Source organism: Theobroma cacao, chromosome 10 (genome assembly GCF_000208745.1).
Source record: "Theobroma cacao cultivar B97-61/B2 chromosome 10, Criollo_cocoa_genome_V2, whole genome shotgun sequence".
NCBI classification, from domain to species: domain Eukaryota; kingdom Viridiplantae; phylum Streptophyta; class Magnoliopsida; order Malvales; family Malvaceae; genus Theobroma; species Theobroma cacao.
The window spans coordinates 10,858,255-10,872,108 of NC_030859.1; the positions used below are offsets into that span (position 1 = coordinate 10,858,255).

Below are 13,854 nucleotides of genomic sequence, written 5' to 3' on the forward strand. Positions count from 1 at the left end.
GCAAAAATCAAAATTGGATAAATATTTATCTGAGTCGATGGATGATGATGAAGATACTGACTTTGATGTTCTCATGTATTGGAAACTTAATTAGCATAGGTTTCCTATACTTGCTGCTATTGCTCGTGATGTATTAGCGATTCTTGTCTCAACAATTACTTCAGAATGCACTTTTAGTACTAGTGGACATGTGCTTGATGCATATAGGAGTTCTTTGACTCCTAAGGTTGTGCAAGCACTTATTTGTGCTAAAGATTGGCTAAATGGAAAAGCATTGGTTATTCGAAGTAGATTGAGGATGATTTGGACAAGATTGATAAACTTGATTTCGGTAATTATTTTTTTGTTTCTTGAATTCTTTGTTTAATTTTTCGTAATATAATATCATCCTATATTGTATCATTTTTTTTCTCAATTTATATCTTTGTTTCTTTAGTTCTTTGTTTAAAACTTTTACCATATTTGTTATTTTATTTTTTAAGATTTGTCAAAGATTACATTAGAGCCCATACGTGAGACTAAGGTTGAGTCAGGATTTGACTCTGAGTAACGTGTTATTATTTATATAGACTATTTTCATTTTTTGGGTAATATTATCATTAAGTGTTATGCATATTTACATTTATAATTTATTTAGATTATCTTAATTTAATCATTTATACTAATTATTTTATATTTTAACAATTTTAGGATTATATTTTGAAAAATCACTAAATTGGAGTTGGAGGTCCAAGGTCCATCAAATCTATGTTTTAAAATTTAGTAATTTATATTGTGTAACTTCTAACTTTTATGAATTTGTAGTATATATAATTTATTAATTTTATATTGTACTTCTCGTATTTAGATTAATTGCATTGTATAACATACTAAATTGCATTGTATATTATGTACAATTTATGAAATGTTTATTCCCTTATCTTTTCCATTTTATTTAATATTTTTGTCAGTCAATTTAATATATTTTATGTCACGATTCAATACTCCCCTTGAGTCATTCACAACCGCCGCGACGTCCCGATTGACATTCTTCGCCCGGAATGCCAACTTGAATCTCGCAAGGCTTTAATATCAGTTTTCGCACCTCCCCTGTGAGCAACAGTTGTTAAGTATCATGTTTTGAGAGATTATAAACTATTTTCAAATCAAAACAATAGAAAAATAATTTTTTTCTCACAGGGGCATTTTGGTCAATTTTCCTCAAAAATCTCGAAACCAGCTAAAAATGTAGTATGCAAGTGGAAAACACATATTTCATAATAAAAAATAAGTTTAGATGTCTAAAACATTCATTTGAAATGAAATTATGACTATTTGAATATAATAAAAATATTCTATAAAATATTCTATTTTCTTATAAAACAATATTTATAGAGTTACCGGTAAATAATTTTTGTGGCATAAAAGCTAAATAAATTCATACATACTGTAATACAGATAACCAAAGTATAAAATTTAATTTACAGTGACACGTGGCCCCACGAATGACCAAAAGTATCAAAAGAGTTAAACCTACAGTTTTTGAGGATGCAAGTCCAATTGTAGCCCTCAATGAAATGAGCTATCTACCGACTATCCTAAGCCTGAAAAGGGTGGAAAGGAGGGTGGTAAGATTACATAATCCTAGTGAGTAAACAAATACTATCTAAAATATCTGAAGCTGAGTAAATGGAGACAGATAAAATAGTTTAACATACTGTAATTCATCATCTTTCAACTCATTTCAACCAAATAAAATCAATTCATATAAATTGAGTAATCAACATGGCTTATAAATTTCTTAAAACTTTGGCTCGTGCCAAAATCATTCTCATACTCAGTTATTAGGGATACCTTGGCCAATGGTTATCCCAACCAAGACCGCCAAGGCTATTAAAAAGTTATGTACGCATAAATCATGTTTTTTATTTTGAAAACATAGCCGTTTCTTGACGTTGGCTGAGTTCACCCTCACGTGATAGTTTAGCGTGAAGTTAACTCTAAAGTTTTAACCTCAGGAGTTATCCAACCACGCCTCTCATATTGAGGTATGAATATAATAGGGTTATTGTGCCCCTCTAATAGGTTGGTCCACGGAACCCGTCCACTGCAGCGACCAATTTATAATCCACCAATTCAATAAAATTCAACAGCATGACATGACAATTATTTTATTTTACAACCTCTCAAGGCAAATTAACAGTTCATACATTTTCAACACCAATTCAGCCATTCCTGCAAATATTATCATAAGCCATTCAATTCAAATCATGATTTATAACACAGCGATTAGTCTCCAATTACTTTATTTTCAAAACCATCATTCAATTTCAAAACAATTTTATAAAATCATTTCATTTAAATCACATTTTAGTTACAAAACACAAAGATTTACCATTTAACTCATTTTCCATAAAATCACAAAATCGGATAAAAACCACTTTAGATAATTAAGATGATAGTAAGGTTACTCACTATTTCAGGAGTCTAATTTCGAGTACTCCAATTCTTGATCCTTGGGAACTATCTCTTTACTTTTGCCAGAAAGCTCACCACCTAGACATAATGCATAATAAGCCATTTGCTACATTTGTGCTAAACCGTTGTAAAACCAATTCGGGCTTATACTAATGTATGAAATGGGATGTGAAATACTCGGGTAACTATCTAAATACGGTGTTCAATATAAATTCAATTATGTACCTAAATAAAATGGTATTGGCCTAATTCGATCTATCACCTGATTAATTGGCCAATACGTCGAATTTAACTTCAATTAACTCCATTTTTCTTCCAATTCTCCAAACCATCAAACACAAGTCAAATAACATAAAATTTAGCAAAATCATCCTCACATTTCTTCTTGAGAATCTCTGCCATGGTGAGTGCATCAACACTATGATTTTTCCTACTTGATTTTCTCACCATAATTCATCATTTCCTAACCAATTCACTTGAAATAAAATCAAATCCACCATCAACACTCTACAAGGAAGATTCGGCTAATGATGAACTCATGAGAAATATGTGAATTTCAAGCTTAATTCTTACACTTAACACCATAAACAACTAAAAACATCCATATTTCTTAAAAATCTATCTAAATCATCATCAAATTCTCCCTCCTAGGGTTTGATCAGCACACTATCCTTCATGATATCTTGTGATTCAACCATAGAAAATAAGAAAAAAATGCTTAAGAAAGATAGATCACAAGCTTAATTGAAAAATCTTATCTTTTTTTTTTTTCACTTCTCATTGAATTTTCACACTTTTCCCTTGAATTTTTCCACCTAGGGTTTTGTTCTTCCTTTTCTTCCTTTGTTCTTGCTTTGACCGGCCATAAAAATGAGAAATAGGCTGGTTTTGTGCTAATTTATAAGAAAAATAATAAAGAAATAAAAGCTTGACACTTGTCACATTACCATTGGTTCATTTTTAAATTCTTAACTATTAAGCTTTCTTTCTCGACCACATAAAATCCTTCAATTATCCATAATAATATTGGGTAAAATCCATGTACTGGACAAGTGTTGGGTGGTGTAAAATTACAATTTTACCCCTGGAGTGGCAAAATGACTATTTTGCCCTTATCTTCAAAAAAATGTCAAAATTAAAATTTTTCACTTCTCAAACTCAAATTATCTTCTAAATAGTCAATCTTGATCAAAAACTTCTTCCAACATTCTAATTTTTAACCTCGAATGGTAAAATGACCATTTTACCCCTGGATCATGAAAATTTCAATTTGACTCCAAATCGGTCCTCGAACTCCGAATCACCATTTAAGTCATTCTAGGATTTTAAAATTCTAAATTTCATCTTAAAATTTCTATTTTGATTAGTTTGAGGCTTAATTCAACTTAATTGTACCATTTAGTACAATATCGTCCTTTAATGATTTTCGAGGTACCCAAGTAAGCAAACATGCATTCTTATGTAGGAATGACATAATAAACATATTGTAGAGCCGGGCTTGACATTTTATTTAACAAAGATAAATTTTGTTTTTGCATTCTTATAAATAAATAATATAGTGTTTATTTTTTTATTAAAAAAATTATATAATGTTTACTTGTTTAATTAAAAATAAATCATATGAATTGGACTAATTATTTAAATAAAATGAACTTTATTTTAATTAAAAAGATGAGTTTGACACAATTTTAAGTCCAAACCCAATACAAACTTTTCAATTTTTATTAGCTTTGGGCCATTTCAACATTCAACCGATGGAAATTGAGATCGATTTTAATTGATCTGCTTTTTATTAAACTCGATTGGCTTCGATTGATTAAAGTTTACCCTCGATTTTATCGATATTTATTTCTCTCTGAACCGACTGATGCTCTCTTGTAATCTCCTTGCCAGACAATACATAAAAACTGTACAATTTAAGTGTATCAAATATAATCCCTATTAATATATATAATAATCTGTAATTCTATATTTTGGGCCGGACTCATTTTCTTGCACTGAGTTTATAAAAATTAAAACCCGGATCCACCGTAAAACCGACCAGCCCATATGCTCTCCTTGTCCTTTGTCCGTACTCCGAACCCATCTTTTAACATCGGACCCTGTGGCGCCTTAGCCTTCCTAAAGCCCATACTCTCTCTGCGCAACCATGACCACCACTACGGGCCCACAGCCACGGCGCAACCCTAACCTCTTGACGGAACCCGAACTGATAACCCAAGAAGAATCCGAACCCACAACAGGCAAAACCTCAAGGGATCCTCCCCAAAACCCCCCAGACCAAGAAATGGAATCAACTTGTGATTCAGAACCAAATTCAGTTGAAAAGCCTTCAAGTTCGAAGCATTCTTCTGTGCCTTACGCAATCCCTCAGTGGAGCGAACCTCCTTCTCACCATTTCTTCCTTGAGGTCCTTGAAGAGGGCTGCGTCATTGACCAACTTAAAGTGTAATTATTTTGAATCTCCTCCTCCCCTTTCTTTTTTTTCAAAGCCTTCATTTTTATTGGTTCGTTTTTGTGGAATTGTTGAATAATTGTGACATTTGTTTGTGCAGGTATGAGAAGGGAGCTTATATGTTCGGGAGTGTTGACCTCTGCGATGTTGTGCTCGAGCATCCCACTATTTCACGGTTTCATGCTGGTAAATCTTTTTTAATTGATTTTGTTAATGTTCAGAATGTGTTATGTTAGGAATTAAATAGCTTGAATTTGGTTGGTGAACTTGGAAATTTTGTTTGTCTTTGTGGAAATATATGTTTGTAGAATAGGATAAGGACTGCAAATGGGTAATTTGTTGGAATTCTAAAGAAGTAGATTCAATTAGCTAAGTAATAACATTTATTGCTTTTTAAATGGAAAATGAGTTGGATGCCTGAGAAACAAAATGTGCATTTTTTTTTTTTACTATTTTGTAAAGTTTACACAATCAAGGTTATGTTTATGGCCATAACATATTTCAAAAAGTCATTTTAAAATGCTAACAAATCATTATGTCCATAACCATAAACACAAAATATAATGAAAAGAATTGGAATTGGTGAAGTTCATTCTTGGTTGGAGATAACATACTTCAATTCGTTGACAAACCAAGAATTAGTTATCTTTATGCATTTTAGCAATATAGCTTGCTGAGTTGGTGAACCTCTGGCTAGTGTTTGTACTTTATAATAAAACCATATTACTTTGCCTCACATCATTGCATCTAAGGGTTTAATCAACTTTGTCTAAAATGTTCAACTCTATACCCTCTAGAAGCACCTTGTCAGACTTGACCAGCCTTTGAGATCCTTGATTTGTCTTGGGCAGCACGATGAAAGCATTCTCTGATCTCCACTTTACTCTCTTATGTTCTCTATTCTACAAGAACTTGCTCATGGCCACTCCGCTAACAAATTTGTGGCATCTGAGCTAAACAAGGTGGAGTTTTAATGAGATCTTATTCTTGTAAATTTTTTTTCCCTGTCTATTGCCAGTCCATTTGTTCACTTGCAAATTGCACCAATATTTATTAACGAGGAATGCAAGTATTAAGTAGAACTTAAACCATAGGAATATGCTAATGCTTTTCCTTCTGTTATTTAATTACTTGTTTCTCTTTTACTAGTGCTTCAGTTTAGGAGCAGTGGTCAGGCCTATATTTATGACCTTGGCAGTAAACATGGCACTTTTATCAACAAGAGTCAGGTATTGCCACACAACTGTGTTCTGTTTGTTGTATTGTGTTGCATATTTCCATGTTACAGTGTTTCAGTTATTCTTTTGGATTTTCAGCTTAAAAATGCAACATGTGTAGGAGGTCAAACTCTCTGCTTCATGCTACAAATTTAATCTGCAATTCTTTTAGTTATGTGCTGCTTTTGAAACTTTGATCTCATGTACTATGGGAATTTTCAGGAATATCTTATCTATTATTTGTATTTTTGTCTTAGGCTATTACAATTGGATGTTTAGAGTAGTGCTTACAATGTTTGAAAGTAATGGCTGGGCTTCCTGGCATAAATTTTTTCCTCTCCTATTAATTTTTCTTCTGGCAGTGGAGAAGTTATTGATATTGATAATTTTTTGTAATGAATCAATTAAGCAAAAGAGTAGATAAGCATATTCCGAATTTGTTCAAGATTTGTATATCTCTTGTTGAGGGAGAACACAACTGAACCTTTTTTATCATGTTAATTTGATGCTTGATTGCCCAATTGCTCAAAGTTGCTTGTTTGATACAATTTTTGTTTTATGTGGAAAGTTTTATGGACTTGCTGCTAGATTATAATGTCTTGTGCTTGTGACTCATTCTGAGTGGATTTTTCTCTCCAATTTAATTAGGTGACGAGAAGGACTTATGTGGACGTACATGTAGGTGATGTCATTCAATTTGGCCGGTAAGTAGACTATTGCTTGCATGTCTTGATTTACTCATATTTTTATTTCTCTGTCTTTCTTTTCAATGCCATTCATTTGTGTTTCCAGTTCCATTTGATTTTGCTTACTCATTTGACTGGTATCTTTTGCAAAGGGAAAAGGCTGTTTCAATCTTGGAGCTGAATTTACATTGAGCTTTGCATACTATTCTGATGTGCATATACCCATCTATCCCTAGTCCATACAAAAGGACTATTTGAGTTGGCTCATTCATGCACTAATCTGTTGGGAGTAGTAGATTTAATGGTGGGAAAATAATAAGTATTTGCTATACAAGGCATGGTTTCTCACTTGCACATTCATCATTTATTTTTGATGGACATGCAAGTATAGGTGAAGAGGGGGCTGGGGTGTGGGTTGTTATGGGGATGGGGCTTATAAGTTTCCATAGTTTTTATGTTCCATAGCTGCGGGTTCAGTGTGTTCTGCACTTTCTAAACATTTTTGTGCTTCAGTGCATTCACATCATATACCTATGTTGGATGTTCTTATTTGTTTTTGTTATTTGCTTATGGAAGACAAAGGAAACAAAGGGAGAGAAAAAGGATATTATATGTGGTTGTGATTATTTTGGTTCTCTATTTTTTCATTGTGCAGTTCATCTCATTTGTATATTTTCCAATGTCCGTCAGAGTTGATGCCACTGGTAAGACTTCTATGCAACTTATTTTGTTTATTCATTCTTTGATTTGATCTTTGATTTTCAATTTAGGGGTTTAAGTGTTTAATAGATAATTGAGAATTACTTTTTACAATAAATGTTTTTGTTTGTTTGCACAAATCTTTAATTTTTAGAATTTTCCAGTTTTCATTTTCTAAAAGATGTATGAAACTCATCAGATAATCAATCACATGTTGGTGTCCCATTTTATGAAAAGTGTACATACGTGTGCAGTGGCATTTATGTAGACATAAACATGCATCTTGTTCAACAACTTAGGCTTGGCGTAGTGGTTGTTACCCTCCGTAGGAGAATTGAGGTCCAAGGTTTGAACCTCGCTCCTCCTTTGTACCTCCATATGTACCAAAATAATGTGCATCTTGTTCCATATATGTTCATTTTAGTTTATTCATAAATACATGCATAAATATCTGATTTGTAAGTGTTAGGAAAATATAACATGGCATGCCTTCATCCAACCACCCAAATATTTTAGCTGGAACTCTCTTTTAGAATTTAGTAGAGAGCAGTGGCTAAGGTGGGTTATCAAATTCTTAAACCTCAGAACTTTCTGTGCATTGATGAAAAATAGAGTTTAAAGCTCTGTTGCCAATTGGCTGCTCAAGTGTAGATAAGCAATCCAAAAGAGGAGGGTGACTCCAAATTTTTGCAAAATTAAAGTTGATCAAATATTTATGGGAAGATAGCAATATAAAAAAAATATATGGAAATTTAATCATAAATGACCTTGAACTTTAATGGAGGAGAAGAGGCTTGTATTAGGTTTGGTCCTTCCTCAAGGCACCTATGTCCTCTCCCATAGATTCCTTTTGCCAAGAAGTCCAATCCACTATTTTCTTCAAGCCTACAAATACCTTTTGAATGTTAAGATATAACTTTTACAACCACTATGTTTGAAGGTTAAGGTATGACTTCTTATTCCCTACCTTTGAAGGCTAACGTAGAAACCTCTAAATCCTTACCTTTCAAGGCTTTTTAAATCCCAAAGTAGGTTTCTATCAAAACTCACAACAACACTCAGGAGGATTCCTCACCCCTTTATCTCAAATAAACTCTAAGCTTTTACAAATGACTTTGCTAACTAATGACCTATAAAAGGTTCGGTATTTGCCAAATAAGTACATGGAAAATAATTTAAAAGATTTCCTATAAGAATAAAACTTTGAAGTTCAAACCAGTGAATTTTTTTTGAATGCTTGAGGAGTTTAAGTGAATGATCTTTCAAGGTTGTTCCCTCATCATCCAAATGTGTTGGAGTGCCCTTTCTATAGTTGGAATAATCATCTAGCTGTTGAGGTTGCTTTTGGATAGAAACTAGCCATTATTTCTTGAGAAAAATGTTCGTTGTTGGCTAAAATCCTTTAGGGGATTGATCTGCTAAAGGAGGGGATTGATCCTTGAAGCAAAATTGCTTTAGAAAGGCTTTTGGATTGATGCCCTCTTCCTTGTTTTCAAATCGTGCATACTTTTTCTTATTTCCTTCCCTAATCTTTGATTCTTTTATCACCCTTTGTAAATTCAAGAACTAATCATTTGATTGTCATTTAAAGCCAAAGACACGAGATTTAAAAAAAAGAAAAAGAAGAAAACTTCTGGAGAATTATTTTGCACTTAATATATGAGTCAAAAAATAAATATTTTGCAAAGTAATATTCTTTGAACTTTCCTTTAGCTTAATTATGAAAATATTTCTTCACTTTCAATTTTTCCAAAATTTGATTTCTTAAAAAAATGTTAGAGCTGAAGAACATATATGTTTTCAAGATTTAAACCTCTAGTCATGTAAAGCACATAAAAACAATTCTTTCTCAAAACCAATAGTGTCAAAGTTGTATTAGGTTCCAAAAAACTAATTTTTCTTTGAATATGAATTGGACTTGCATTTAGGCTTAGTGAATAGTCTTTAAAGCAAACTTTTGGTTTGAGAAATAGATACATATCTATGCAAATTTAATTTGAAAAGCATGCTTAAAGTTTTTTGTCATTCCACAATAATGATCAATTCAAGGTAAATAAATATTTACAAAGCCCTTATTTGTCACGTATTTGCCTCGTAAATGCTGGCATGACAAATATAATGGTCACATAGATGAGGAGGTGACAAAGATGTCAAATTTTAGCAGTTTTGATGCAAAATTAGAACTCAGTTAAAAAAAAAAAATTAATTTTTTAAGAGTTTAATTGGATACAATAGAAGAATAAAAAGGTTATTTGGGTAATTTTCTTAAAAATTATAGCAGCACTTTCAGTATTTTAGCCAAGGTTGAATTCATAAAAAAAAAAAAAAAGAAAAGTTGAACTTGCTATACAAAGAAAAGCTGCTGATTTGACTCTATTTCTTAACCAATCTTATTGTTGAAGAAAAGAAACCAAAACTTGGGTCCAACGATGGCTGACAAGGAGCTAGAGGTCGGAGACGAACTTGCTGAGTCGCTCAATGATCTCTCCACCAGCGTCTCCACCATGGTCAAATCCGAACTCCAGGTCTCTTTAAACCCAAAAAAGAGTTTTCCATTTCATTCGTTTCTCTCTAAAACTCTTAATTAGTTCACTCAGTTTACATATCTGGCCTAATTTTACATCCTTTTTGAGTGTTAACATTTCTTTTTGCAGGGGACTAACAATATTTTGGAGCTCTTGGAGAAGATGAATTTGAAAGTGGCGGAAGAATACAAAGGATTTGGGGACGTGGCATCTGGATTAAGAGTATTTGTTGAACAGTTGAAAAACAAGAGTGGAAACTTTGATGAGTATGTTCAACAGATTGATACAATAGAACAACAAGTCACTGAGTTTGAAGCTGTGATTTCAGTTCTTGACAGATATGTTTCTTTGCTGGAATCTAAAGTACAATCAGTGTACCAACATCCACCTCCTTAATACACTTTGATTGAGGTTGTGTGTTTTATTTTAAGAATAATGAATTGTTGGTTAATGTAAACGAGCACACGTCTGGAAATAATATATAATGGGATTTGGGAAGCTTTTTGATGTTTCCACGTGCATCATGACAACAAAGTGGAAAATATTTGTACTTTTATTTTAAATCAGAACAGAGATATAGTGCGGACTTATGACATCAACAATTTTAGAAAACAAACTATGAATTGAGCTCTAAACAATGTCAATTTTAGAAGAGTTGGTAAAATATATGAACTTTTGTTAGCGTCTATAATGTTTTTATATACAAAAGGAAAGCTTCAAAATTTTGACGCGTGGTTAGGCCTGCTGCGCGCCACTTGGCCTTCTAAATGAAAAGCTTTGTGGGACCGGTTCCGCTGTCAAGAATGTGACACGTGTTGTGGTGATTGGGTTGATGCACGAAGGGTATTTAGGTTTTCAGATGCGAGCTCAATGTGATTTGGTAATTTGAACAAAATGTAAGGGCAGTTCAATTTTTTATAAAACACAATGGTGATTTTTTTTTTTTGAGTTTTGCTCTTTCCTTTATTTGGAAGCTCCTGTTCCCTTCCCCTTTCTTCCTTATCTTTTCTTCACTTTTCATTTTGACTCTCTCTCAATTAACACTACTTTTTCTTCTGCTATTCTCTGGAAGCTTCCTGAACATGTTCTGTTTTTCTACTTTCGTCCTAGTCTCTCAAACCCTTTTATTGATAGACTCTGCAAGTTTATTCTCTTTCTTCTCTCTTTGTTTTCACTCTCCACTATTTCTCAACAGCAGGGTGCTCCTTGGTCAGTCTGTCTTCTTTCTGTTTCCGCTATCGACATTATTTCACCAGCGACATCCTCCGTGATCGGATTTCTTTGTGGCTGCTCTTCTTTCTTACTGATTGATGACTCTTTCTATAGTCGAAGGTGGAATACAAAACAAGGAAGAGAAGGATAGCTATAGGTTAAGAGGTTCAAATTTTTTAATATTTTATTTTTATTAATAATTAATTATTTATTTATATTAAATGTAATTATGTAAGATTGATTGATGTGAAATTTGCAGAAAGAAAAATTTTTGAGGTATTAATATAACGTGAGGTTTGTAATTTTTTACCTCTTGTTAAACATTAGATTTGTTGTTTTATATTTATATATTTATGATGTCATTTATGTATAGATATTTGTTTGTTTAAATTTATTTTTTTATTTTAATATTAATATCTATGTTTTATATTAAATACAATCATAGGGGGTTAATAGATGACTCTTATAATTGAAGATGGAGATATAAAATAAAGAAGATAAAAAAAATTGTTGGTTTGAATGTTTGAATTTTTTATATATATATTTTAATTTTTTAATTAATATTTATTTATTTATTTATATTAGATTCGATCAAGAATGATTGATGAAAAATTTATAAAAAGAAAAAAAATTTAGTAATTTTTTTTAAAGTAATATGATGTGAAGTATGTATTTTTTGATTTTTTTTGTTAATGTTTATTACCTATTGTTAGATCTTTTAATTATAAGTTGTGTTTTGTTGTTTCATTATTTATATATTTATAATTTTATTTATGGATGAATATTTGTTTTATAGCAGATGGTGGACATAAAAAAAATAAGAGAAGGTTAGCTATGGGTTTTGAGGTTTAAAATTTTTTATTTTTAAAATTTTTTATTAATATTAAGTTTGCATTTTTTGATGTTTGTTTCTTGTTGATAGGTGTTCTAACTATGAGTTGGATTTATTATTTCATCATTTATATATTTATAATTTCATTCATGTATAAGCATTTGTTGTTCAAATTTTTTATTTTTTTATTTTGTTATTAATATTTATTATTCTATATTAAATGCAATCATGCAAGTTGATCGATGACTTCTTTTACAGTCGAAAGTGGAGATATATGAAATGATGTGAATAATATTACCTTTGTACTACTACCAAACCCAAAGTGCATGAATTGTGCCTGGGCATAATAGTGATTGATATTAAGAATAAATGAAGATATAGTTGAATTATGAAATTTTGGTACCTTGGTCATGTTCATCTTAAGAGTGAATTAAGGAGTGCATGCGTAACTATACTAAATTTGGCTACTGGATTTGTGATAGTGTGAAAGTTCATGATGAAAATAGTAAGCTTGTAAAAGTTAGACCATTAGAGTGATGTCTTTTTGAGGCCTTTCGCATTTCAAAATGGAAACGGAGATGGATGGTTATAGATTCTATATATACGCAAACTAGAACCCAAGAAAGAGAAATGATGGCATTGGAATGAATAGAAATAAGTAAACTTGAAATGATGTTACAAATCTTGCACAATATATGGTTGGTGGAAATGGAAAATATTGTTCTTTAATAATGTCACTAGGAACATAGGTGTCTTGACTTGCCACAATGTGATATTTTTAGAATGATCATCACTAGTTTGGTTTTCAAATCAAACACTTTGTCAAAGGTTTGCAAGGATGGTGGTAACATTTTTCCTATAAATGATTCAATAGTTATCATTAAACATCACTGGGTAGGGATGGTGGTAAGCAAGCGCAATGGTCATTGTCTTGCTTGTGATTCTTGCATGCACCAATTGTGATAAAGAGAATTGAGATTGGGCAACCAATGATAACTAAGCCCATAGTGTATTGCACTTTTAGATGTCATTGAGTATAGGGTAGTGGAATGTCTTGAGAAGACAAGTTGAAGAACCCAATCCAAGAGAAAAACTTTTGTATATGCAATATGATGTAATCAAATGAGTGATGAGTAGTTTAGAAAATTCGAGGACGAATTTTCTTGAGAAGGGAGAATGAGAAACCTTAACTTTTCATTTGAATGGAATTTGATGAATGTTGAATATTTAATGAGCTATATTTGATTGTGTTATTGGATGGGCTTTCCCAACCAATTTTCTTTAAATTTATCTTTCATATGGTGTTTTAATTATGGAAGTTTTTAGACTTAAAATAGCTTTTGGAAGTAAGGAGGATCGACTCTTGAAAGAGAAGGGTTGATCCCTAGAAAACAGGACAAAATAAAAAGCCCTAACTTAATCTTTACTTCTTATTTTTCATTTCTTAAGCCTTCATTCACTCTCTAATAGCCTCAAAACCACTTTTACAACCATTCGATATCCTATTTAGCAAGGAATCAACTTTCTAAACTCGAATCTAAGGTGAGATTTATCATTTTCATGTTTTGGAAACCATGGGTTTAACCTAACACCTTTTTGTACGAATTCGAACTCATTTAATCCTTCATTAAACTCGAATCTAATTGCCCTTGAACCAATTGGATTGGTCAACAAATATATATTACCATTTAATACATATTTAATTACTTAACTATATGTGATAGAGGTTTTTTTTCATATTAGTACAATAATAAGAAATTATTAAGTGTTA

General features: G+C 31.8%; 1 protein-coding gene across 3 annotated transcripts; it reads left to right on the forward strand.

Moving 5' to 3' along the window:
* Positions 4,541-10,563, forward strand: LOC18586749 (biogenesis of lysosome-related organelles complex 1 subunit 2). Of its 3 annotated transcripts, none has more exons than XM_007010291.2 (7): positions 4,541-4,905; positions 5,013-5,098; positions 6,062-6,141; positions 6,778-6,833; positions 7,471-7,519; positions 9,917-10,039; positions 10,169-10,563. In XM_007010291.2, the coding sequence occupies exons 1-7, from the start codon at positions 4,607-4,609 to the stop codon at positions 10,433-10,435; spliced, it is 960 nt and encodes a 319-aa protein (XP_007010353.2). In that variant the 5' UTR covers positions 4,541-4,606; the 3' UTR covers positions 10,436-10,563. The 3 variants fall into 3 exon arrangements, with proteins under 3 accessions (XP_007010353.2, XP_017984448.1, XP_017984449.1); XM_018128959.1 differs by having other exon boundaries at positions 4,555-4,905; positions 6,070-6,141; XM_018128960.1 differs by lacking the exon at positions 4,541-4,905 and having other exon boundaries at positions 9,922-10,039.